Source organism: Talpa occidentalis, unplaced genomic scaffold, assembly GCF_014898055.3.
Source record: "Talpa occidentalis isolate TD23 unplaced genomic scaffold, MPIMG_talOcc4v2.1, whole genome shotgun sequence".
Taxonomy (NCBI): Eukaryota; Metazoa; Chordata; class Mammalia; order Eulipotyphla; family Talpidae; genus Talpa; species Talpa occidentalis.
The window spans coordinates 75,176,017-75,201,477 of record NW_026555331.1 but is presented as its reverse complement, the minus strand read 5'-3'; the positions used below and the strand labels follow the sequence as shown (position 1 = coordinate 75,201,477).

The window sequence follows — 25,461 nt, the reverse complement described above, 5'->3', positions numbered from 1 at the left end:
AAGTATGTTTTTACTGTGTTCTATTAAGTTCCAGGCTCTTTGAAAGATGCCGGGAAAACAATGGAAGATGGAAAAAAAGATACTGTCCCAACTTCATGGAACTTATTGTCCTGAGGATGATTCTGACATTATTGTTTAGAGGGTGATTCAGACATGATGGTGTGTCTATTGAAATATTTAAGTTAAAACAAAGTTTTAGAGAGGACACATAGCACACTTTGAAGGTTGGGCATCAGAGACATCTGATGGGTTGAGCTTAAGGGCAGTGACATCAATGTTGATTTGCAGAGAGCGAGAGGTACTGGCCAGGTGGTGTGTGATGGGGGTGAAAGAAATTCTTGGAGGCCTGGAGAAAAATTGGGGGTGAGGAACAGTGGAGGAGTGAAGGAGAACAAACACACCATAGTGAGAAGAAGGGATCAGAAGTTAAAGGGTTTTAATTAGGGTGTGATCAAAGCAGATATGCATCCCTGAACTGAGTCTAGAGGACTTTCCAGCTTGAATCAATGCCACCCAATTGAACCAATCAGGTAATAGTTTTCTTCTCTGTGGTGGTTGTGAGAGGAGGGATGTGAGGCAGTGACAGTGGGAGTGGGGTGTGGACAAGAAACACAGAAAACTGGTAAATCTAGGCCTGCCTTAAGGGCCAGATGGGATTCTGGTCACAGGAACTAATATCAGAACATAATTGTTACTTAAACATCTGCTATCTTGCCTTTCTAACTGTGTGCCCTTTGCACCCCCAGAATAGCAAAGAATGTTCATCCATTGAGTCTCTTTCACTTTTCCTACCTGGTCTTAAAGAGGAGCAGTTGGTGAGTCTCAGAACTGACTATGGAGCACAGGGATTAAGTGTTATTATCTGCTTTGGCCAGATCTCACCCATGCCTATGCAGTATCCATCCCTCCTGTGGTTTCTGAAATCTACCTAGAGTTGGAAATGGAACTCTTAGTGGAATATCCAGGTTCTAGGATCTAAGGCAAATAGACACCTTAGGACTGCCTGCTGTAGCCACCTCCTCCTCCTGATGCCAGTGTAAGAGGCCCCTCTGAGTGACTGTGTGGAGAGCAGCAGTTGAATCTCTGCCTTCCTGGTTATATTCCCAGAGAAATAACTGAACTGTGGAATAAACGGATGGTCTCATGGGAGCAGAAGGAACAGGTGGGGCTTGTCTCTTATTAAAACCTCTCGTTAAAAAAAAACAAGCTTTTTGTGTCTGTTTAAAGAAGGCTAGACTTGATGTACATAAAGACGGAGCATTTTATACTTGTTTTGTTTGAGATCCTAGGAGACCAGGAGGCAGGATATGGGGTCTGACTATTCAGTCTCTGTCCCAATGCTTACTGGAACCACTAGCAAGTAGTCCCTTTCTCCTGAAAATAACCTGCTTACCTGGCACCTAGGCTGAAGCCCACTGATGGCACTTGTTCTGAGAACAGTGTTTGCTCCTGTGCATGAGTTCTGGCAGGGGGAGCTGTGCCCATATGCCAGCCCTGCTGGTCTTAACAGTTCTCTGGGTGACCTGCCACTGACCTTCCCCCCCAGAGCAATATAGATGTGAGGCAGCTGCCTGTTCATTCTCAGTAGTAACAAGACACTTTCTAAATGCTTATCAAAGTGCTGAACCTAAGCTCTGGAAAGTACTTTCGATGAAAGATCCACAGTGCCTGCCCCTGCGTGTGACTTCCAGAAATTCTGAGCCACAAGGTGTTTGACTAAGCTCTATCTTTGCAGCCACCTTGTCAGTTCTGGATAACACTCATTAAACAGGTTTCCAAGGACTTGTATTCTGGCAGCATATGAGCCAAGTCAGAAAACTTAGCCTTTCCTGGGTAAGATGCTAGCCCTATAGTGTGTGGGTGAGTGTTGGAGAGACTCCACCATTAACTTGGCCTGCAAGTCAGGGGAGTGATTGTCCTGATGTTGAAAGCATTACTGTAATGAAGACTAGGGATGGGAATAAAACCACCAGAGTTGTTATCTGTTTCTCAAGGCCAAGGTTAAAAAGAACCAAAGCCAAACGTTGCATTGAGTCCAATAACCACTTAGCATTTCACACCACAAAAACCCTCATTCAGGCAGCCCACCTGCCTCTGCTTGGAGAATTTATTTTTCCTTATATCATAACAAAACAATTTGCAAATTCTAATAAGTTATCTCGCTAGGGAATACTATGGAACACTTATGGTGGGAGTTAAATAATTAAATAGGTACCTCCCATGTGTTTAAGAAGTCAGATTGTGAGAGAAGAAAAATAAGACTTCCAACATTGGAAAAGAATTATGCATCATCTCAGACACTGGCCCAGGTTGCTCAGGTCTTCTTTACTGTCTTCTTATTAGGCCGACAAGCCCAGGAAGAACACATGGTGACTCACTGTGTCCTAGCTTCTGGTTCATCTTCCAGAGAGCAACACATCAAATAATCCCAAACCCAAAGTCCTTTGCCCCTCCTGTTTGTAGTCTTCAAACATTTTGCTGAGATGTGGTCCCTAGAGGAATATGTTTTTTATATTAACTCATTCTACTCTCTTGTGTCTCTCAGCCTATGCTTGTGAGACTTATTATGGTCTACTGTCTAATCTTTTAATCTTTTATATTTCATGTAAAATAAAATTTTATATCATATTTTAGTGTCCACCCTAACATTTAATTCTAGATCCAAATTTTGACATGTGACTGCCTACAAAGCCAAACCTGTCCTGTTTTAGTAATGCTTTATCATCTGAGAATTGATGATTTTACATTTAGAAATCATTGAAAAAATCAAAATATTTTAATGGTGCTTGAGTATTATATGAAGGTATCTATAAAATATCCTCAATTTTACCTCTTGACCCACAAAGCCTAAAATATATACTGTGTGGCCATTAATAAGCAAAGCTTGCAAAACCCTTGTCTAGGTTTTAATTCTGCAGTTGAACATAGAAGAACCATCCTGTTTTCACAAGGGTTTTAATCTGATAAGGGTGATGTTTTATACATTTTATATACTCTGAAGAGCATACAGAGCAGGATTAGTATCAATCGGGCAGCTCCTCTAGTTCAAATTTACCTCATGTTCAAGGATCTCAAGAGAGCCATGTCAGTTCTATTGTTTAGGTTCAGATATATCAGATGCAGTAATATAACTCACTGTTCTTGTTCAGGGGTTGTTTCAATAAACACTCTGAGGTTAGTCTGATACAAGTTATTCTGAAATGCTAGTCTCCTTTCCTAATGTACGACATTTGGCATGGAATTCATTCAGGACTTAGTGGCACACTGCCTGAACTCAAAAACCCATCTGTCCTGTTTGGCTACTACTCACTAACCAACAGGCAAGTTCCACAATCTCAGTGGATTAATGTAATAAAAGTTTATTTTATTCTCACAGTATTTATATTTCTTAAAATTTCCATGTTGTGGTTTAGGCACTTCATCACTCATGACTCTGCTGTTTCCTGAGACTTCAAAAGGGAAGAAGCTAGAGAAAGTCACCTGCCTCCTCCCAGCCTCTCTCTTAGCTCTCGCAGGTATTTGGTGAGCAGCTGGCCATCTCCACCATAGTGCATCCTTTTGAAAATTGCAACTATATATTTGCAAATATTGACATCTCTTTTTTTTTCTGTCATTATTCCTCCCTGGGCACCGACAACAAGTGTTTGTACTGAGAACAGGTCATAAGAACTATTTTTAAAAAGCAAGATGTTCTGCTAAATTACTTCAACTATTAAGTGACTATTTTGTCTTAAAAAATGTGTTCTACCCATTTAGGTCTTAATATAGTCCTATTTAATTGAGATCAATTTAGCAAAGATATTTGGTTGAAAGTGATAGAAACCCAACTTAATTTAGCACAAACAAAAAGAAGGTACTAGGGTACCTTCAAAACAAAAGACCTAAGGAACCATAACCTTGAAATTTATATGGAATATAGCCAGGTCTCTTTTTTTCTGCAGCATTTCACCTTTACTTCTCTGTCTGACTTCATTTTCTTTCACAGCAAATACCAGTAAACCCATATTCCAACACCAAAGCTCAAAATGCTTCTTACCTAATTTTAGATTAAGAGTTCTTGGACAGGAACTCAGATTGCCTGCCGTTGAAACACCTTCCAGCTACAACCATTATGTTCACAGAAATGGGAGTAAATGAATGGGTCAAGTCAGGCCAGTTCTACACCACCAATTCCTGATCCCACCACTCCACCCTGACTATGGATGACCAGAATAATGGGCTATTCATGGGACATAGAGACAGAATTAATCCCCGTTCTCTACATGGAGACAATGGAAGCAAACTAGGAGATGAAAATTCCTATTTATCTGTTATTTCTGTACATCATACCATATACACATTGCCAACCTAGACCTAGCACTTGCTTTTTTGTTGTTGTTTTGTTTGTTTTCATGTGCCCTGAAAAAAAAAAAAAACTCAAAAATATGTTTACTAAGAGAAGTACAATATAGTGCATTCTATGATTGGGACAGGAACAAACAATTCTATTAAGGATTAGAGGTAGCAAGTCCTCTGTGGCATTTGGATCAGAACTTGAAGGATGTTTGGGATTTCATGTGGCATCGATGGAAAAGGAAGAAGAGAAGTTGGGGCAGGCATTCTAGCAGACTAAAAGTTCATAGAACATCTTCAGGAGTCACCCATGTAGAAAAGGTGTCCGGGTGATGGGAAAGTAGAAGAGTTCCAAGGAGTGGTTTGGAAACAAGGAGTACCTGGTTTTGGCCGAAACTTTTGAAGGCCAGAGTATCAGCATACATAAATTCTGGTATATCTTAGAGAGAGTCTCATTTCCTTATCTATTATTAATATTAATCACACACTGTAGATTCTGTTTTCCTTATTAAATCCAAGCTCCTTGAATCCCCCTGGAAAGACACTCCTTTATAGACAGTCGGCTGAGTGCTGATGTTTTTTTAAGTCTTCATAAATAATGTGGACCCTTTCATAAATCACTGAGAGCTGCCTTCGTTTTGCAATCGCACTCCACGGCTACTTCAGGTAATGCTTCTATTTGTCCCATGAAAAGCTCTCAAGACTTTGACAGCCCCAGATCCCCTGGCCTCTATATGGCAGGTACCTCTTTCTTCATCCCCTCATGTTTGCCCAAAGGCCTCTTATTGTCTTCACTCCCCCTCTTCCTTTCCCACTCATTACACCTAGAAAACAGGAAAGACTCTGTTATCAGTCACTTATGCTTGACGATGGATTGATTAATTGCACTTTAACTGAAATCCAGTCACACAAGTATAACCTGTGCTCTTAACCTTTCATTTGCATTTTAGTCCTTTTATTTTCAAGTGTGGAATGAAAGGCTATTTTCTATGCTAAAAGAAATTGCAGGCTTTAAGTGGCTTACAGGGATAATTTAAATAGTGATGATAAAGATGAGAAAGGAAAGAAGAGACCAGAAATAAGGAGAGGAAAAGGGGGAAGACATAAAGCAGGACAAAATATAAAAGAGGCAAAGAAAACAAAAAAAGCATATGATGACCAATACAGAGTACACTTAATATGTAAGAAGTTCATTACTCAGTGAAAATAGCACTCATGAAATACCTAGGTAGATGGATGCTAGAGTCAGAAAAAGAGATTAAAAATGTTTTTCTCGATCAGAGTAGACCAGTTCTTTGGGGGACAGGGAATGTAAGTTATTCTGTAACCCCATCGCCCCTAGCATATATTGTTCTACTCAATAAATAACAGCAATAGGAAATGTATGCTGATTAATATTATTGATGTATTATATGCATAATTAGCAGATATTGCTAGAATATGAATGAAATTGGAGTACGTCAATAAAATAAAATTTAAGAAGCCCCAAACCTTTTACTTCTTGACAACTGAACTTGCAATCAATTGTGCCTCTTTGGCTCCCACTGGTTTGACCTCTCTGTAGTTTGTTTCCTTCGCTGCTAGGTAAATAATTGGCATTGATGGTAAAGTTCAAATCTGCAGAGAAAATTCAAACCCTAGAAATTTCTGAAAGAAGTTATCATGAGGCAGAGGAGAGAAAGGTTAAAGTCAAAGATCACATCAAAGAGCCCTTCCCTCCCAATAGCACTGCTTCAGTGTGCCCAACCTCCATGTTCCCCAGCAGTTTTGTCAAGAAAAGTAGATAAGCTTTTACTTTTTAATATTTTAAAGTTCTGAGTCAATTTTTTTGAGAAAGAAAAATGTTTCAAGACCACTGCACTTGGTCTACAAACTCAAAATTTCATTAACTTGCTTTTTATTTTTTTTGTAAATTTTATTTTTATATTCCCCAAATAATTGCAACCCCTTTATTTTGACCCCAATCCCTCCCCTCCCTGCCCCCCAACCCCATAGAGTGTCTCTGGTTCATAGTTGTTTGTTGATTTTTATTTTTAATTTCTTATAGTTATTCTTTTTCCTGGTCCCTTATTTAAGTTTTCAAGATTCCTGCTATGAGTGAGACCATCCAGTATTTTTCTTTTTTTTCTGGCTTATTTCGCTGAGCATGATCCCTTCCAACTCTTTTATTTATTTTTTAAGATTATTTTTATAGCAGTGGTAGCTAATTACAGCAACTTCCCAACTTTTAATGATTAATAACTTTAAAATTAGTCATTAAAGACTACAGTTTCAAAATATTTTCCAGGTATCTTTGCATACTAGATTTTATTTTTTTTATTATAAATTTTATTTTTATATTCCCCATACAATTACAACCCCCTTATTTTTATCCCAATTCCTCCCCTCCATGCACCCCACCCCCCATAGAGAGTCTCTGGTTCATAGTTGTTTGTTGACTTTGATTTTTAGTTTCTTATAATTATTCTTATTCCTAGTCCCTTATTTAAGTTTTCTAGATTCCTGCTATGAGTGAGACCATCCAGTATTTTTCTTTTTCTTTCTGGCTTATTTTGCTGAGCATGATCCCTTTCAGCTCCATCCATGTTGCTGCAAATTGCATGTGTTTATCTTTTTTGAATGCTGAGTAATATTCCATGGTGTATATGTACCACATCTTCTTGATCCAGTCATCTATTTTTGGGCATTTGGGCTGTTTCCAAAGCTTAGCTATTGTAAACAGTGCTGCTATAAACATAGGGGTACAGATACTCTTTGGAATTGAAGTTTCTGTGACCTTTGGATAAATACCTAGGAGTGGAATTGCTGCATCATAAGGAAGCTCTATGTTTAGTAGGTCCAGAAATCTCCACACAGATCTCCATAGTGGTTGGACCAGTTTGCACTCCCACCAGCAGTGCAGGAGAGTTCCTTTCTCTCCACAACCTCACCAACATTTGTTGTTGCTAGTTTTTTTAATATGTGCCGTTCTCACAGGTGTAAGATGGTATCTCATGGTAGTTTTGATTTGCATTTCCCTGATTACAAGTGATGTTGAACATTTTTACATATACCTGTTGGCCATTTGCATTTCCTCTTCAGAGACGTTTCTTTTTAGCTCTTCTGCCCATTTTTTTGACAGGATTATTGTCTTTGTTTTTGTTGAGTCTCATCAGCAGCTCTTTGTAGATTTTTGTGATCAGTCCTTTATCATTAGTTTTGTGTGCAAAACTATTCTCCCAGTCGGTGGGGTTTCTCTTTGTTTTTGTTATTGTCTCTTTTGCTGTGCAGAAGCTCTTTAATTTGATGTAGTCCCAGCTGTTTATCTTTGCCTTCACTATCACAGCTTTGGGTGATGTGTCTGTGAAGATGTCTTTGAGGTGAATGTCATGTAGTGTTTTGCCTATATTTTCTTCTATGTATTTTATGGTTTCAGATCTTATGTCTAGTTCTTTAATCAGTTTTGAGTTGGGTTTTGTGCATGGTGTGAGGTAGTAGTCAAGTTTCATTCTTTTGCATGTAGCGATCCAGGTTTCACAGCACCATTTATTGAACAAACTGTCTTTGCTCCAATGCATATTCTTTGCTGCATTGTCAAAGATTAGTTTACCATAAATCTGTGGGTTTATTTCTGAATTTTCTATTCTGTTTCATTGGTCCATGTTTCTGTTCTTGTTCCAATACCATGCAGTTGGGATGATTATGGCTTTGTAGTATAGTTGAAGTCTGGGAGAGTGATGCCTCCATTCCCTTCTTTTTTTTTCAGCACAGCTTTGGCTACTCAGGTTTTTGGTGGTTCCATATGAATTTCATCAATAATTGTTCTATTTGTTCTATTTCTTTGAAGAATGTCATTGAAATTTTGATTGGAATAGCATTGACTCTGTATATGGCTTTTGGTAGGATGGCCATTTAATAATGTTAATTCTTCCAATCCATGAGCAGGGGATGTCTTTCCATTTCTTTGTGTCTTCTTCTATTTCTTTTAACAGTGTTTTATAATTTTCTTTGTATAGGTCCTTTACCTCTTTTGTTAGATTTATTCCCAAGTATTTGATTTTTTTGTTTCGATAATAAAAGGGGTTTTTTTTTTGATTCCTTCTTCTTCAGATTTATTATTGGTGTATAGGAAGGCTACTGACTTTTGCGTGTTGATTTTGTATCCTGCCACTTTACTGAACTGAATGATGAGTTGAATTAGTTTTTCTGTGGAGTTTTTGGGGTTCTCTATGTAGATTACCATATCATCTGCAAATACTGATAGTTTGACTTCTTCTTTTCCTATTTGGATTCCTTGTATGTCTTTCTCTTGTCTTATTGCTCTGGGTAGGACTTCCAGTATTATATTGAAAAGCAGTGGTGAGAGTAGACATCCTTGTCGTGTTCCAGATCTTAATGGAAATGCTTTCGCTTTTCACGATTGAGAATGATACTGGCTGTTGGCTTGTCATATATGGCCTTTATGATGTTGAGGTATGTTCCTTGTAGCCCAAGAATTTCAAGGGCTTTTATCATGAATGGGTGTTGCACTTTGTCAAAATATTTCTCAGCATCTATTGATATTATCATATGGTTTTAATATTTCTTTTTATTGATGTGTTGGATAATGCTAATTGATTTTCGGATGTTGAACCATCCTTGTGTCCCTGGAATGAATCCTACTAGGTCGTGGTGAATTATCTTATGGATACATTGTTGGATTCTGATAGCTAAAATTTTTTTGAGGATTTTTGCATCCGTGTTCATTGGGGAGGTTGGCTTGTAGGTTTCCTTTTTTGTGTTGTCCTTGTTCGGTTTTGGTATTAGTGTAATGTTGGCTTCATAGAACGTGTTTGGTATTATCCCTTCCTTTTCAATTTTTTGGAAGAGTTTGTGAAGGATAGGCACTAATTCATCTCTGAATGTTTGGTAGAATTCATTTGTAAATCCATCAGGTCCTGGACTTTTGTTTTTGGGGAGGTTTTTGATTACCATTTCAATTTTGCTGCTTGTAATTGGTCTGTTTAGGTGTTCTATTTCTTCTTTATCTAGCTTTAGGTGATTGTAGAGTTGTAGGAATTTGTCCAAGTCCTCTAGATTGTTGAACTCATTTACATATACCTGTTCATAGTAGTTACTGATTATTCTTTTGATTTCTGCTGTGTCTGTCGTGATTTCTCCTCTTTCATTTATGATCCTGTTTATTTGTGCTTTCTCCCTTTTTTCCTTTGTGAGTCTGGCTAGGTGTTTGTCTAATTTATTTATTTTTTTGAAGAACCAGCTCTTGGTTTCATTGATCTTTTGGATTTTTTTTTTTTAGTTTTGACTTCATTTATTTCTGCTTTGGTTTTTATTATTTCTTTTCTTCTACTAGTTTTGGGGTTTTTTGTTGTCCTTTTTCTAGATCTTTGAGCTTTGGGGTTAGGTTGTTTCTTTGAGTTCTTTCTTGTTTCTTGATGTGAGCCTCTATTGCTATGTATTTTCCTCTTATTACTGCTTTTGCTGCATCCCATACATTTAGGAAATTGGTGTCTTCCTTGTCATTCAATTCAAAGAATTTTTGTATTTCTTCTTTGATCTCCTCATTTGTCCAGTGGTCTTCCAGAAGTGTGGTTTTCAATCTCCATGAGGCAGGAGAGTTCCTTGCCTTCGTTTTATGTTTTTAACCTAGTTGGATGCCTTCATGGTCAGAAAAGATGGTTGGTATGATTTCAATCTTGGTGTATCTGTTGATGTTTGTCTTGTGTCCCAATATGTGATCGATCCTGGAGAATGATCCGTGTGTGCTTGAGAAAAATGTGTACTCCATTTTTGGGGGGTTTAGTGTTCTATAGATGTCTGTTAAGCCCAAGCACTCTAGGTCCTTATTTAGAGCTTTAGTGTCTTTACTTAATTTTTGTCTCGTTGATCTATCCATTGTTGATAGTGGTGTGTTGAAGTCTCCCACTATGTATGTGTTTTCTCTGATGTCTGTTTTCAGAGATGACAATAGTTGTCTGATATATTTTGGTGCTCCTTCGTTTGGTGAACATATGTTAATGAGTGTTATTTCTTCTGGAATTATTGGTCCCTTGATCATAATGTAGTGACCATTGGGGTCTCTTTTTATCTTTTTGAGTTTGAAATCTGTTTTATCTGATATTAGTATAGCTGTTCCAGCTTTCTTTTTTGATCCATTTGCTTGTAGGATTGTTTTCCATCCTTTAACTTTGAGTCTATTTTTATCTTTTGTAGCTAAATGTGTTTCCTGAAGACAGCAAAAGGTTGGGTTTTGTTTCTTAATCCAGGCTGCAACTCTGTGTCTTTTTATTGAAGAGTTTAGTCCATTTACATTTAGAGTTAATATTGATATGTTAGCGTCTGGATTTGCCATTGTGTTTGTCTTTCCTTTGAATTTATTTATTCTTTTAACACCTTTTTTTTTATCCTTCTTTTGTTGTTATTAGTCCCTGTCAGGTTCTGGCTTTAGGACTCCTTGTAGTTTTTTGGAGTGGGGGTTTAGTCGTAATGAATTTCCAGAGCTTCTGTTTGTCTGGGAAGGTCCTTATTCTTTCTTCATAGAGGAAGGAGAGCTTTGCGGGGTAGAGTATTCTTGGTTGGCATCGGTTTTCTTGGAGTCTGTTGACTATGTCCTTCCACTCTCTCCTTGCCTGTAGTGTTTCTTCAGAGAACTCTGATGTCAGTCTGATTGGTTTTCCTTTGAATGCTATATGTTTCTTCCCTCTTGTCCGCTTCATTATTTTTTCCTTGTCCTGGATTCTTGGGAGCTTTACTATTATGTGTCTTGCTGTATTTTTCCTTTCGTCGTGTAAGTTTGGTGTTCTTCTTGCTTCTTGTATATCAATTTTCAGCTCCTTCTTCACGTTTGGGAAGTTCTCTTCAATTATCTCCTTGAATATTTTCTCTGTCCTTACATCTCTCTCCTCTCCTTCTGGTTTTCCTATAACTCTTATATTTCCTTTCCTCATGGAGTCAGATAATTCCCGAAGTCTTTCTTCTGTCTTTTTCCTTCGTACTTCTCTTTCCTTTTCTGTTTTGGTTCTTTTTATTTCTGTGTCTTCAAGAGTACTTATTCATTCTTCCATTTCATCTATTCTGCTTTCATTGCTTTTCCCAGAGTTCTTTAGTGCCTCCATTAATTCTTTGATCTCCTGCATTTCTTTTACTTCCTCTTTAGGTATTCAATTTCATTCTTCTGATCTTCTTGATTACTTTTCCCTTATCATTGTTTTCCTTTATGACTTCTGTCAGTTTTTTAATCATGGCAACTTTAAATTCTCTTTCTGGAAGGCTCAGAAGTTCTTCCAAGTTATTGTCATTGCAATCTGGGGGGTGGTTTTCTTTTTGTGGTGTGCTTTTTTCCTGAGGAGTTGCTGGTTTGCGTGTGGGTTTTCTACTCCCTACTATCTGTTTTCTAATTTGCCGTATGCATTGGGACACTGTGTTGCTGGTACTTGCTGGCATCTTGGGCGAACTTCCCAGCTCACCTCTGGCTCCTCCAGGAGCCATCTGCCAGTTTCAATCAGGCTTTACTGAAGAAAGTTCCCTGTTCTAAAAAGGTGATGCGAGTTTGCACTCCTCTGCGTGTCCAGTCTGCCCTGGTCTTGGGTGCCCGCTTCCCCTCTGGGCTCGGACTACAGGCCAGAAGGGGCCTGGCATGGGCAAACTTCCCAGCTCACCTCTGGCTCCTCCAGGAGCCTTCGGCCGGTTTCAAGCAATCTTTACTGAAGAAATGTCCCTGTTCTAAAATGGCGATGAAGCACTCACTCCCTGAACGCCCAGTCTTGCATACTAGATTTTAGATTCAAACAATTTTTAGACATAATGTTGAACTTACTAATAGTATATTTGAAAATGTTTTTCAAAATAGTTGTATAATCCTCAATCTATATTCAAACTATGTATTGAATGGGCAGCTATCAAAATTAATTTCTGGAAATATCTCTCTTCTGACCAGAAAGCTGAGTCACATTTTGTAGTTTCTTGGAAAGGAAGCAGTTTCCCTGAGTATATTCTCTGCTGAGCTGTAATAAAATAATTTACAATCTCATATTAATGAAGAAGAGAGCACAAATGAATTCTAAATTGAATGATAATTGGTGAGTTATCTGGTTTATGAAAATGTGGGTATTTAATGTAAATATATGTCCAATCTCTAGCATGATGAAGACTTTACTCAAAATAGCCCATATGTTTAATGCAACTTGACATCTGTTGAGAAAAAAAAAATGAGGTAGACGTAAGATGGGACAATGTACATGAATTTCAAGTGATTTAGAATCCATTGACACCTCATGCTAAGAAGGAATAATTGGATGTCAAATTGTAGGTAATTAATGCATATGTACAATTATATGTGTGGTTGTGTTTAATACAATTAATCAAATGTTTTCTGGCACACAGAACTCTTGTAGCCTCCTTCTTTGAAGCAAATTGGAAAATTTGCACAGAAACCAGACCACAGGCGGAGGTTGGGAAGATAATGTAGCACATCCCTTCTGAAAAAGCATAAAAACTGCATTTATTCCTCAGGCTCCCACAGACTACTTCAGTATTCTCTGGGAGACTAAAATAAAAATATTTTAATTGGAGGCATCTGACATTTCTCCTCCCATCTTCACATTTTTAAATGGCATGTGTCAATTATTTTTTTGAAAACAAGACTGAAGTAAAAAAATAATTCACCATAATGTTTTTCATTTGAACATCACTGTAATTTTTCCAAAAAATTAAAAAAAACTTGATTTTTCTAACTCATTCTGTTTTACAAAATGAGAAGCATTATACAAAATTTTTTTCAGATCATTTTTCTCTCACAATCCTGCTCACTGTCTTCAAATATATTGACAATACATTGCCCACTCTTAACTAGGCCACTTTGTTGAATTTTTATGTGCTTACTTTAAAGAGCTAAGCTATGAATAAATAAGGGACCAGGAAAAAGACTAATTATAATAAAGTAAAAATCAAAATCAACAAGCATCTATCAACCAGATACACACTACTACACTATGCGGGGGAGAAGGGAACAGGATCAAAACAAGGGTGGTGGGAATTGTATGGGGACTATAACCAAGATGAAAACGCATACATTGTGCAAATATGAACAATGATGTAAAAAATATATAAAATTTTAAATTAAAAAAATAAATAAAAGAGCTAAGTTAATGGCTCATGGAAGTGGCTGCATTCCCTTCAGAGGGTGGCAAAGGGAAGTTCTTTCCCAGATTGAGTTATGCAACGTACAAGGTTGCTGAGTTCAAAGGTTTCTGCTAGCCATAGATTCAGAGGTCATTCCCCCCATTCTTGTTTTTACAGAAATATTCCATTCCTTTGAACTGAGGTTGGGAAAAGTTTCTCCTTCATTTTGAAAAGGATATTAGCAATGAATCAGGATATTAAACACACACAGAGAAACATTCAGCATAATTCCACTAATATTAGACTATAAATTCATTAATTTCTTATATTTTATGCATTTCCATCACTTAATTTAACAGAAAAAAAAATGAATGGAATATTCTCATATCTATCCTCCAATTAACCAATTAGTCACAAAAGCTTTACTGGTTTAAAAAAATAAGTTGTAAGTATTTCTTTTGGAGGATATCCTTAGGAAATTTTTGACATAAAATTTACTTTCCTTTCCCCCCACAAATGTCAAGTAGCATTTGTACTTCTTCATCTTACTCAAAAAGTATGGAAGAAAGAAATCTAATACCCAAGGCTAAATTAATTGATGGTGAACTAAATTATTCTCAGTAATTATTCAATTTATTTCTTTAAGTACAATACTTGAAACCACATATACAGCACTATTTTTAGGTTATTTTCCACATTTAACCATGGAATATTATGAATTTATTTTTTAAATATTTATTTATTTATTTATTTATACAAGAACTGGGGTACAGGCCATATGCACAGGAGGGTGAGAGGATTTACCAAAGACAGAGTGGGGAACAGAACAGGCAGACTGATGAAATACACTGCTGAGGGGAGTAGCGGGCACGGCAGGAGAGGTCTGCTGCGCCATGTGGGACCCTTGCCACTGGTCGGGATCGAACCAGCGCTGCAAAGGCTGTGGACAGCTTCATAGCATGGTGGTCAACCGCCTGCGCCACCAGGGGAGGCCCATGAATTTACTTTTTGACAGATAAGCCTCAAGAGGCTCTGAAAATACAGGTTGGTGATGAACAAAATAGCCTGAGAGTCCATTTATAATAACTGCTGGTAAGTTGTTATCAGTTGATAAATTGATAAGCAGACATTATAATTTGAGGGTGTCGGTACCATCCTTATATCACTTGGACTTTCCCAAAATAACTTTCTTGAACCAGTGTCTCTCATACACTGACAACCAGGTCAATGACTGAGCCAAGGATGTTATTCATGTTTCTGACACTAGAATAGACACTCTGATCTAGTTTAAGGAATTAAAAGAAAGATTATTACCTGCAAATATCTGGCCATCTACTGGCCAATATACATGAATAACATCTTTAGCTGGAATTTCCCCTGGAGATTATTACAGTTTTGGGCCTCCCTGGTGGCCAAGGGGTTAAGCACTGCCCTATGAAGCAATCAACAGCCTCTGCAGCATGAATTCAATCCCTGGCTGGCCAGAGAGAAAGCCACATGGCGAAGCAGACCTCTCCTGTCTTACCCACTACTCCCCTCAGTAGTGTATTTCAGTCAGTCTGCCTGTTCTGTTTCTCACTCTGTCTCTGGTGGATCTTCTCACACACTACATCTCTGGCCTATACCCCAGCTCTTGTATGCATAAATAAATAATCTTTTTTAAAAAAGAAATCATTACAGTTAGACAAGGGTTTGCTTATTAAGACAATAAGTGATTTGGTAACTAGAGGTAGGCATTGGTGAAGAACAATGTGCCAGAACAAGAACAAAATTACAGAAAAGCTTTTGAAAAAGTGAACCCCTCTGCACCCAGTATTATCAACATTTGTGGAAAGTGCTGTGCTACACCAAGTGTGTGAGGACATGACCATGACCTTGGGTCTATTCATAAAACAGGATGAAAAATCATGCTGCATATGGTTAGGACAGGCAAAGAACTGTAAGAACACTAAGAAAGTATATAAAAGTAAAAATATTGCCTCAATTTTTATGCATAAACAATGCTACTAAGAAGTTTAAGATAATAACTGAGAGACACTGGGAAGTGTTGTTAGTGGATTTTCCAGGTTAGTCTTCCAAATACTTTTCAGAGGACATTGAATGCTATGCTAGGCCTATCTGCAAGCACAGATCTTTGAAAAAAATAACTTGTCTAAATTGAACTTTGACTAGTATCTCCTAATTACTTAGTAATCAATATCTCAAGCAACTGTTAATATTAATGTTGATTTTAACCTTTTTAAAATGCTTTGCATGTATCAAGCCTTGTATTGTGCACTTATATTTTTAGTTAGTTATCACTCTCCTTGTTTGATAAATCAAAAAACAGAGGTGCAAATAAATTGTTGATAAATTGTGAAACTGAGATTAGAACCTGCATCTATCTAAATTCACATTGTTTCTTTGAAAATAGATGATTTGATGAGTCAACTGTTTGTTTTCTTTAGATAAACTCTGTTAATACAGTTCGAGTGCTAAGCAGGCAGGCAAAGAGTAGGAAAAAAGAATCCAAGAAATCTGATAATAACCATTTGCACACAGAAAAATCTTAGAGAAAAGAGAAAACAGGAATAACCCCCAAAATGGAACCTTTTCTTTTCCTTTTTCCCCATCCTCACACTCCAAAAGAGCTTGGACTCATTGACATGGAGCCAAAAATTTAAAACTCAGAATGAAATCTGAGGTTAAGGCCATTCATTTTCTGAAGATACCAACACATGGAGGCCCACATCAGTTTTTCATGAGGTCATGTCAACAGATTACAAGGACTGCCACAGTGACACTTAAACTGTGAAATTGCATATGCCTTGAGCTTTCTTAAATCAAAGGGAAAGGGCTTTCTAGACCAAAATTGCCCAGGGAATCCTCTCATACACTGTTCTGTGGAGAATAATGTTTGTGTGTGTGTATATACACTTTAGTCAATTAAGTGTGCAATAGAATTACATCAATAAAACATTGTTTATACCTTTATTAACAATACTTTATTACAAAACAACTGCTCGAAACATCTAAACTGTCAGGGAATTTGTCTTATTGGCGGTTGATTTGTGTAAGAAAACAAAGTATCTACAAAACTACAAAAAAATCTGCAAAACCAATAAAATGAGATTTGCCTGATGTATACATATATATACATATATGTGGTATGCATATGAATATATGTGTATTCATCTACACCTATTTTGATATCTATACATAAACTTTCTAATTAAACTTTTAAATACAGTCTCATGTTAAGTTCTCCCCATGTCACTGAAATATTCTGTGAGTGCCTAGAAATGAATATTCCCCATGGTGATATTCCATGGAACTGCCTATAGAAATACATGACCTGAAAGCATAGAATAGATTTGGTCTTATTCCTAGTTGTAGGGTAAATGATTGTCAGGCTTTTCTGCCCTCCCGCCATTAGCACTGATGATGGATCCCTGCTGTCCTGAATGCATGCCTGATGGTGGGCACCTGGAGTAGGGTGTGGGCAGACGTGGTGGGTTCACCTGGGCTGAGACTGGGCTTTTAAGGGGGAGTCACAATGACACCCGCAGAACATCAGAAGAAGGGAATGAGCGAGAGTGGAACGGAACCAGCAGAAGAGAGAACGCCCAGAGGAGAACAAGCCAGAGAGCAAGAGTAGCAGTGGCTGAAGAAACGAGCAGAAAGAACAACAGCGAGCCCAGAAAGAGTGAAGATATACAGTGCTGGGAGGCCTGACAGCCTCCCAGGCCCCTTCCTCCCCCACTTTTGCCTGCCATGTATCTGGTAAAATGACAATAAAAGCCTGAAAAAGCCCTCCAGGGCTCGAGGACTCCTCCTTCACCCGTCTGCTTGGATCATAAAGATCCTGCTCCACCCCTTCCTGGCACTACACTAGTCATCTACTTAAATGTAGTTAATTTAACATGTTTTGAACCTGCCAAGTAGAATCTTTTTAGATGTAGTGGCCAAGGTCACAAAGGGAGTGGTTTTAGGTTTTTCCAGATTAAAACATACACTTTGTTTTGGCGACAGTCATGACTTTGGGACCCCCACCCTTTGCATCCCTAAGACTTAATAATTTGTGCAGCTCAGTGCACAATGCAATCTTCTGGGATAATACTGAGGAAGTGCCTCTCAGGGAGAAGGGCCCCTGGGGTGGCAGGGAGATACCTCCAGCAAGTGCCAGGAACACCAGGCCAGAGACGATCCATCGACCCCTGCCTTCTGGAAAGCAGAGTGGGAGCTCTGCTCAGGTTCACAGTCCTGCAGGAGAGGAGAGTGAGCTGTGGAATGAATGGCTCTCCTCAGGAAAAAAATTTCCCTCTTTAGTGGTGGGAGCCCATGGGGAATGTTTTTCTTTCTTTTAGATTTCCGATCTCCCTATTTGGTCTTATTCCTGCCAAGTTGTACACAAAAATGCCCTTGAATCCAGACGTTTTCCCAGACCCTCTTAATTTCTTCTCCTGGTTAGGGTTCCATGCTGAGTTTGGTGTTCACACAGTATTGCATGTGGGGAAATTGCCTAATAAATCATAGTGATCATGGGATCCTTGTATAAAAGGGTTTTTTCTTCATATATCTTCTCCTTGGTACAAAAGGCAATGAGGACTGATTTTCTATGAGTAATTGTGCAATTTTATGCATTTGCAAGGACCCAGATCTTTAATAAATCAAATCTTTGGAACCTTTAAGTATTTTTCTTTCTACCTCAAACCTGAACACTTTGTATGGTTTGTGGTCTTTTTTTTTTTTTTTTAATATTCTGGTTGGTTTTCAGTTTGCCTAGCCATCTTGGCTGCAGACTTGTAATTTCTGCTAGAGTTGAATTTTCCACTCAGAGAAATTTTATAGCTCTCCAGTGTCCACAGAGACCAGAACAGACATTTTTGCCAATTTGACCAACTTCATTGACAGACTCAGGATCTTAAGTCTGGGCCAGATAATGAATGTAATTCATATCTTACAAGCACCCCCATTGATTTGCCCAGGATCTGATGTTGGCCTCATGCGAATAACATTCTCTAGTCTTCTCATAAGGATGCTTTGGAGCATGCAAAGCCCCACCCACAGAACACAAATGTTATGCCTCATTTTTATTACATATTCTCAGAGTCAATAAAATCCTTTGAGGGACATACAATGTCCACATAATCTTTTTCTCGATTATGTATGAAATAAAAAAAAAATAGTGTTTAGAACTGAAGCAGAATAATCACTCATCAGACCAAGGCTGTTTTTATAAAGAAAAACAATATATAGTAGTCTACTTCATGGAAATGCAACATGATTTTAGAAAGGCTCCTACATTCTGTTTCATAAGAGTGATGTCTGAATGACAGATGATCAAGGTGTCATTTAAGGACAGCTGACATAAGACAGCGCTTGCCTAATGTCATATAGCAAAGCAAAGAAAACTCAGCACTCAAATCCATTGTATAGATTCTAACGTGTGCTAAAATTAATGTTGTGTTACGCATTGGTTGGAAATCTAAGTGAAGTTCAATTCAACATTGAAAACTGTACCTTCAGAGAAAGTCAGGGAGGGGAATTGGAAATATTTAAGCACTTGCTACATGCCTGTAAGTTGCCTTTATTTATTTTTTTTAAGATTTATTTATTTATTTATACAAGCACTGGGTACAGTCAGAAGCATGGGAGGGTGAGAGAATTCACCAGAGCCAGAGTGGGGAACAGAACAGCCCGACTGAGGAAATACACTACTGAGGGGAGCAGCAGGCATGGCAGGAGAGGTCTGCGCCCCATGTGGGACCCTCGCCGGTGGCTGGGAATCAAACCAGTGCTACAGAGACTGTCGGCAACTTTGCAGCCCAGCGCTCAACCACTGAGACACCAGGGGGGGCCCAAGTTGCCTTTATTAAACCTAGTTAAATGTGGAAGGAATTATGAATCCCATTTTAAAGGTTAACCACTCAAACAGGAAAATTATGTGAAACACTGAGATTGAACAGCTGATATTGGTAGAGTTGAACTAGAACCCATGTTTCTCTGACTACCAACACTTGGGTTCTTCCCTATACACAATTATTTCTTCAAACTTATATAAAACCTTGAGTTTCAGTTTTGAGTCTTCAAGCAAAATTTGACAAGTTCCTGGTAGGATTGCCATTTCCAACTTTTTGGCCATTACTTTAGATGGTATTCCCCTCAAATCCACTCTTTACAAATGTTTGTTCAGTGTCTACCACCTAACAGGGTCTAAGAGCCAAGGGATATGGTTGCAGTTTAAATGGAGAAACATGTGTAACCACATACAATATTTTAATAATGTTATAAGAAAGTATTGATATTAGCTCCATTCATTTACTTCACTCATTCAGTCAGTGAAAGCTCTTTTTTCTTAAACATAATTTATTTCACACACACTTCCAAAACATTTAAGGTAGCTTAAAAAATGTGATATAAAACATTTAAAGTAAGACTGAAATATCAAAAGCATTTCAGACAGACAAGAGTATATTCAACTGGGAGCCTTAGAGCACAGGAAAAAGTTTTTAATATTGAAGCAAAATTTAAAATATAAATGGACTTTGCTGTTCTCATTAGGTCCAACCCAGGAATAAACTCTTTCCTGATAGAAAATATAGAAGGAATTTATCAAATAGTACCATATTCAAGTTGACAGAGTCAACAATGCATCAGAACCTCAGAGCCTCACCCAGGAATTGGTTGTGATTGACAGAGATTTTTTTTTGAGGAAATACTGCAAAGAACCAAATTATAGCAAACGTGTGGGAGGCAACACAGATGATTTTAAGAATTGAGCACAAATTAAATACAGTAAATCACAGAGTGAGGAATTCTCTTCCTTTTCAATATTCTTTCAATCGGAGCACCTCATTTTTTCTTCTAAGTTAACTGTGATACTAATACTTGCAAGCTTTCCCTTTTAATCAAAGAATCTGCAACCTGAGGCTAAAATGCCTTCTGCAGGTTAAACTATCAAGTGATAATTTTGACCATCAATTTGTTTTTATTTATTTTCAAAGATTCCTTTTATTTATGACAAGTGATACAAAAGGAAGAAACAGAATGATGGACATATGTTTCAAGGTGATTTTGAGATGCCAGTTGGCAGGGGAATAGGTGATAGATGAATATCACTATGCTGGATTTTGATTATCATCAACATTTTGACTTTTACTTTGGTACAAATATTTATTAAATTATCCAAGGTAATAGCATAACAAACAAAATAAGGAAAAGTAAATCTTGAGAATGATGATGAGAATTTGTCAGGAGTCAGAGATTGTGATGAACTTAATCCTGTGCATTTGAGATCTAGCGGAGAAGACAAGGTAAAATTTTAAAGATCTTAAACAAAATAATGGTATAGATATGAGGGTGCAGTTGACTGAAATTTGAAAACCACTGTGATAAGCCATTCTCAGGAGGGGTAGTTTAAATAGTTCAAATGGACTGAAGCTCAGAAGTCAGGTTGAGGGGGAAATCAGAAAATATTAAAATTGAAATTGAAAATGACAATTGCTACAGTGGCTGAAACAAGCAAAGACTTGGAGAGAATGGGAACTGTTTGAAAATATGGAGAAAATAAGATGGTTATTCTGAGCATTAGGTGAGAAAGCTCAGAACACCAAGGGCACTGATATGGTCAGGAGGCATCAGCTCTGACAGGCATGGAATGATTTTTGATATTCAGGTTCTTTCCATTTGTTGAAGAACACAGCTCCAGGTCAGTCTGAGTACTTGCTGTTAACCTACTATTTTTCAGAAAGAATTTAGAAATATTTATAATAATACAAAAAATGCAATTATACTCTAAATGATATTTAGAAAAATTACAACAAGGTAATTTAGGTGAGGAATAGGTAAGGATTAAATAAGGGAAAACAAGGGGGAGAAATCAAACCAAATCAGCAAAACACCTAGTAAACAATAAGTGCATGCTAAAAAGATGTCCAAACACTTGCTACTTAAGTGATCTGAAGAAATAATAAGTACTCTTTTGCTGCACTCTTGGAGATTCAAGATAAATTCTTGAAATATTAATCTCACAGAATCCTTCAGTGGATGGCAGGGATAATAATGTTTTCCTGAGAAATAATTTCTTGAAAGAGCTGAGTAGGGGCACTGGTTTTTTTTTGTTTGTTTGTTTGTTTTGCTTTTTTTTTTTTTTTTTTTTTTTTTTGTGGGACCCTCGCTAGCAGCCGGGGAATGAACCAGCGCTGCAGAGGCTCGCAGCCCAGCGCTCAACCACTGCACCACCAGGGGAGGCCCTGTTGGGTTTTTTTTTTTTTTTTAAGATTTATTTATTTATGCATACAAGAACTGGGGTACATGTCAGAGGTGTGGGGGTGAGAGGATTCACCACAGAGTGGAAAACAGAATAGGCAGATTGACTGAAATGCACTGCTGAGAGGAGCAGCGGGAGAGACAGGAGAGGTCTGCTTCATAGGTTGCGTCTTAATCCCTTGTGCCACCAGGGAGGCCCCCGCACTGGTTTTTGGTAACCTACCTCATGAATGGGTAGAGATCCTGAAAAAAATGGATGTGAAGTATAAACCTTAGATTGTTTCTGTTAAATAATAGCAGGTTTTATCACTTCTCGGCCTTTTGACTAAGATCAAGTGTAATAATAGCAGGTTTTACAATAGTTTTGGATGGAGTACTTTAAGGCGATTTTCTGAATCTTGCAATAGGTATTGCTCTCTAAACGGAGGGATTAATTTGTTTCATATTCTTGATAGACAATTGAAATAGTTGACTCTTGGATGCTAACATGGAAAAGTGTGGCCTAAATTCTAGCCCATACTACAGTCTTAGAATACTTATCTCACCAGCTCCAGAATCTGAGGACTACGGAGACAAGTGGTGGGCTGCCTGCCTCACTTATCTCCTCCCCACATTGATTTACTAGACTCAATTGAAACTTCATTCAAGTCCCTTGAAAGACAAATTGTATACCAGTCACATAAGGAAATGCTTTTATGGGAGAATGTCCATTCATAAGGACATCTCAAAGAAAAGGAAGGGCACCTGGGGTTTCACAAAGACAGAGAAACGTGGAGTCATGATACCGGGGAAGGTAGATATATTTGTTACCTCAGAATATGAGGAACAAGCGGCCCTTTTTTACTGGAATACAAAATGGCAGTGGTTGTGTGTATGTGGAGGAGAGAGGTGGCAATGTTGGAAGGGAGGTTCTTACCTGCCTCTACTTTTCGGAAAAATGTGGCTCAGATAAATTCCAAGGTGTTCAGTCCCCATGTTGCCACAGCTTGGCTCTCTCCCTCACCTACATTAGCCTTGTTTTTGATGCCATCAAAATGGTGGCTTGGGGGAAAAAAAGTGCATTTCCTGTGTACAGAGGCTGGGGGGTAGGTGGGTAGAAACCATCTTCCTTCCCTCTGTAGTCTAGAATCACCCTTCCCAGGGCTTGTCAACTTCCCCATCCCCCTTTATGGAACAGCAAAGCCTTCTTTTTCCTACAAAATTTCAGACCCTCATGTACCTGACTCCCATCTTCATCTCCTTTGGGCCTTGAGTTATTTCTTTTCCAAATAACACCCCTTCCCTCACATATTTAAAAAAAGAGGTGGGAAACTAAGGATTTGATTCTCATGAAGAAAAATTAATCTGCAAGCAGTTTTTGACTAATTCAATGAGGTATGTGCATCCCCATCTTCCTCAAAGCAATAATCATAATCCTCGAGTTGGAAACAACCTAAGTCCCACCAGCAGATGAGTGGAAAAAGAAGATGTGGCTTATATACACAATTGAATAATACTCAGCTGTAAAAGAAAATGAAAGCTTGCCATTTGCAATAATATTGATGGACCTAGACGTTATTATGCTTAGTGAAATAATTCAGAATGAGATGGGCAATGTACAATTTTACCCATACATGGTCCATAGAGAAACCAGACAAATAAATGAACTCAATAAAACAAAACCCAAATTTTCAGATTCTAATACCAAGTTAATAGTAACCAGAAGGTAAGGGAGAGTGTGAGTAGGTAAATCCAGTAAAGGGATCAACTGTGTGGTGAATTAGGTTGAACTTTTAGTGATGAACTTAATGTAGTATATACAGATGATGTATTGATGCACACCTAAAACTTATGTAATGATATCATATAATGTTACTTTAATAAAAAATTACTGAAAAGTGGATGTTATACACTGGCTTCTTAGAATTATGGTTTTTAAAATCAATTATGTTGATATTTTTCTTAAGTGCTTAATTTCTCCTATTTTCTTTTCAAATGAGCAGAAATCTTTAATTTTCAGAATAAAGTTGGGAGTTCACTTCTATCTCTTTCTTCCCTATGTGAGAATATGTTTTCTTCTGGCATTCTCAGAAAGTGTACACCCAATTCAGGTGCTACAATTTCAAGAATGTCATGATGTCTCCCTCATTCCAAGACCCCCCTACCTTCCTCTAGAGTGTGGGCCATTCTTCCACTGCAGTTAGCTCTGAGCCAGAGGAACACTCACTTGTCTTTTTTCCCTGTGGAAATGTAAGAGAAACCTCCCACAGCCTGTGGGTCAGGGGTATTTCCAAGTGTCCCCAACACTGTTACACCTTCAGCATGAGATCGCTAAATCTGGCACAGGACAGGTTTTGATGAGCCGGCTGGATTTGCATTATGAATTCTATGCCAATTTTGTGAATGCACCAATCAGGTTTGAGTTTGCATTGGGCCTAATCAAGTCTTGGAAATGCCAGCTTTTGAAAATGAGCCAATCAGGTTGGAAAGGAAGGCACCTTGAAAGGGATATAAGCCAGAATTTTAGTCAGCTTCAGGGAGACTCAACTCTTTCCTCGAAAGACCTTTGAATACAGACCTCCAAGACCCATCAAGACCTCAAGACCTTGGCTTCAGGGACTAAGACCTCTGAAACTCATTGGACCTTCATATCAGACCTCCAACTCTGTCTGACTTACCCTAGATATTTTCCTGACAGGCCATCCACATCAGATCTCAACTTCAAACGGCTGCCTAACCACTGCCCCCTGACTGTCTGACCACTGCTCCTGCCTCCAGCTTTGCTTCCATATTCCCTGCTGATAGGTGATGCTGGCTTGTGCCCATTGCTTCTGAAAGAGCAGTACATTGGCACTCAATCCTCTGGCAGTATCTCTAGAGAGCTCTCTGCTGCTGGCCTGTATCTGGCATTTCTAAATGAGCTAGCTGTACCACTGGTGCCTGATGCCCCACATTGCCACCTGCTGGCCTGACCAGTGCTAACCAGAACTGCTGACCTGTGCCTGTCCCTCGTTTGCCGGGAGCCTTCGGTCCTCCGCGCACCCTGCACCCAGCGAGAAGTGCCGCGCGCCGACGGAGCGGACATGGGTAGAGCCATGGTAGCCAGGCTGGGGCTGGGGCTGCTGCTTCTGGCACTGCTCCTCCCCACGCAGATTTATTCACAGTCTACAACTTCAACTTCTTCTGTAGTAGCTCCTACAAGTAATGCTACCCAGTCTACCTTGACAGCCCCAAATCCAACTAATGGCACCACGGCAAGTGACGGTGCCCTGAAGTCCACAGCCAGTCTCTTCGTGATCTTGTTCTCCCTCCTGCATCTCTACTGTTAAAGAGACTCAAACCAAGAAACATCTGCACTTGCCCATCTTTCAAACCCAATGCAAATGGCGTCTAGACAGCCAATGTGGCAAGGAAAACTCTTCTTCATTGATTCTGCTAATTCCACACCTTATCAATAATTGACACAGAAAATGTTGAGAATCCCAAATTTGATTGGTTTGAAGAGCATGTGAAGGGTCTGACTAGCTGATGAATGCCAATATTAACTCTGCTGGAGTTTCCCGTACAAGATGAAGAAACACAACCAAAATTTGTTGAGATGCTTTCCTTAATTATGGTTTCAGAAATATGGAATATAAAACTCTTATCTTGAAATTAAGAATAGATATCTAGAGATAAAGGATGGGATGTAGAACAGAGATTCAGTTTTCATTTGGTTTGTTCAATCTATAAAGTCATAAAGAAGTTAGGTAATATACAAAGTTTCAGTGATTCTATTTATGTGTACATTAGAGGGATCTT

The 25,461-nt window shown here is 38.4% G+C and overlaps 1 protein-coding gene across 1 annotated transcript; it reads left to right on the top strand.

Annotated features, from left to right (window-relative positions):
* Positions 1–24,682: 24,682 nt before the first annotated feature.
* Positions 24,683–25,461, top strand: LOC119244792 (signal transducer CD24-like). The gene has a single exon (XM_037510818.2). It carries the CDS (start codon positions 24,744–24,746, stop codon positions 24,987–24,989), a length of 246 nt encoding a protein of 81 aa, XP_037366715.1. The 5' UTR covers positions 24,683–24,743; the 3' UTR covers positions 24,990–25,461.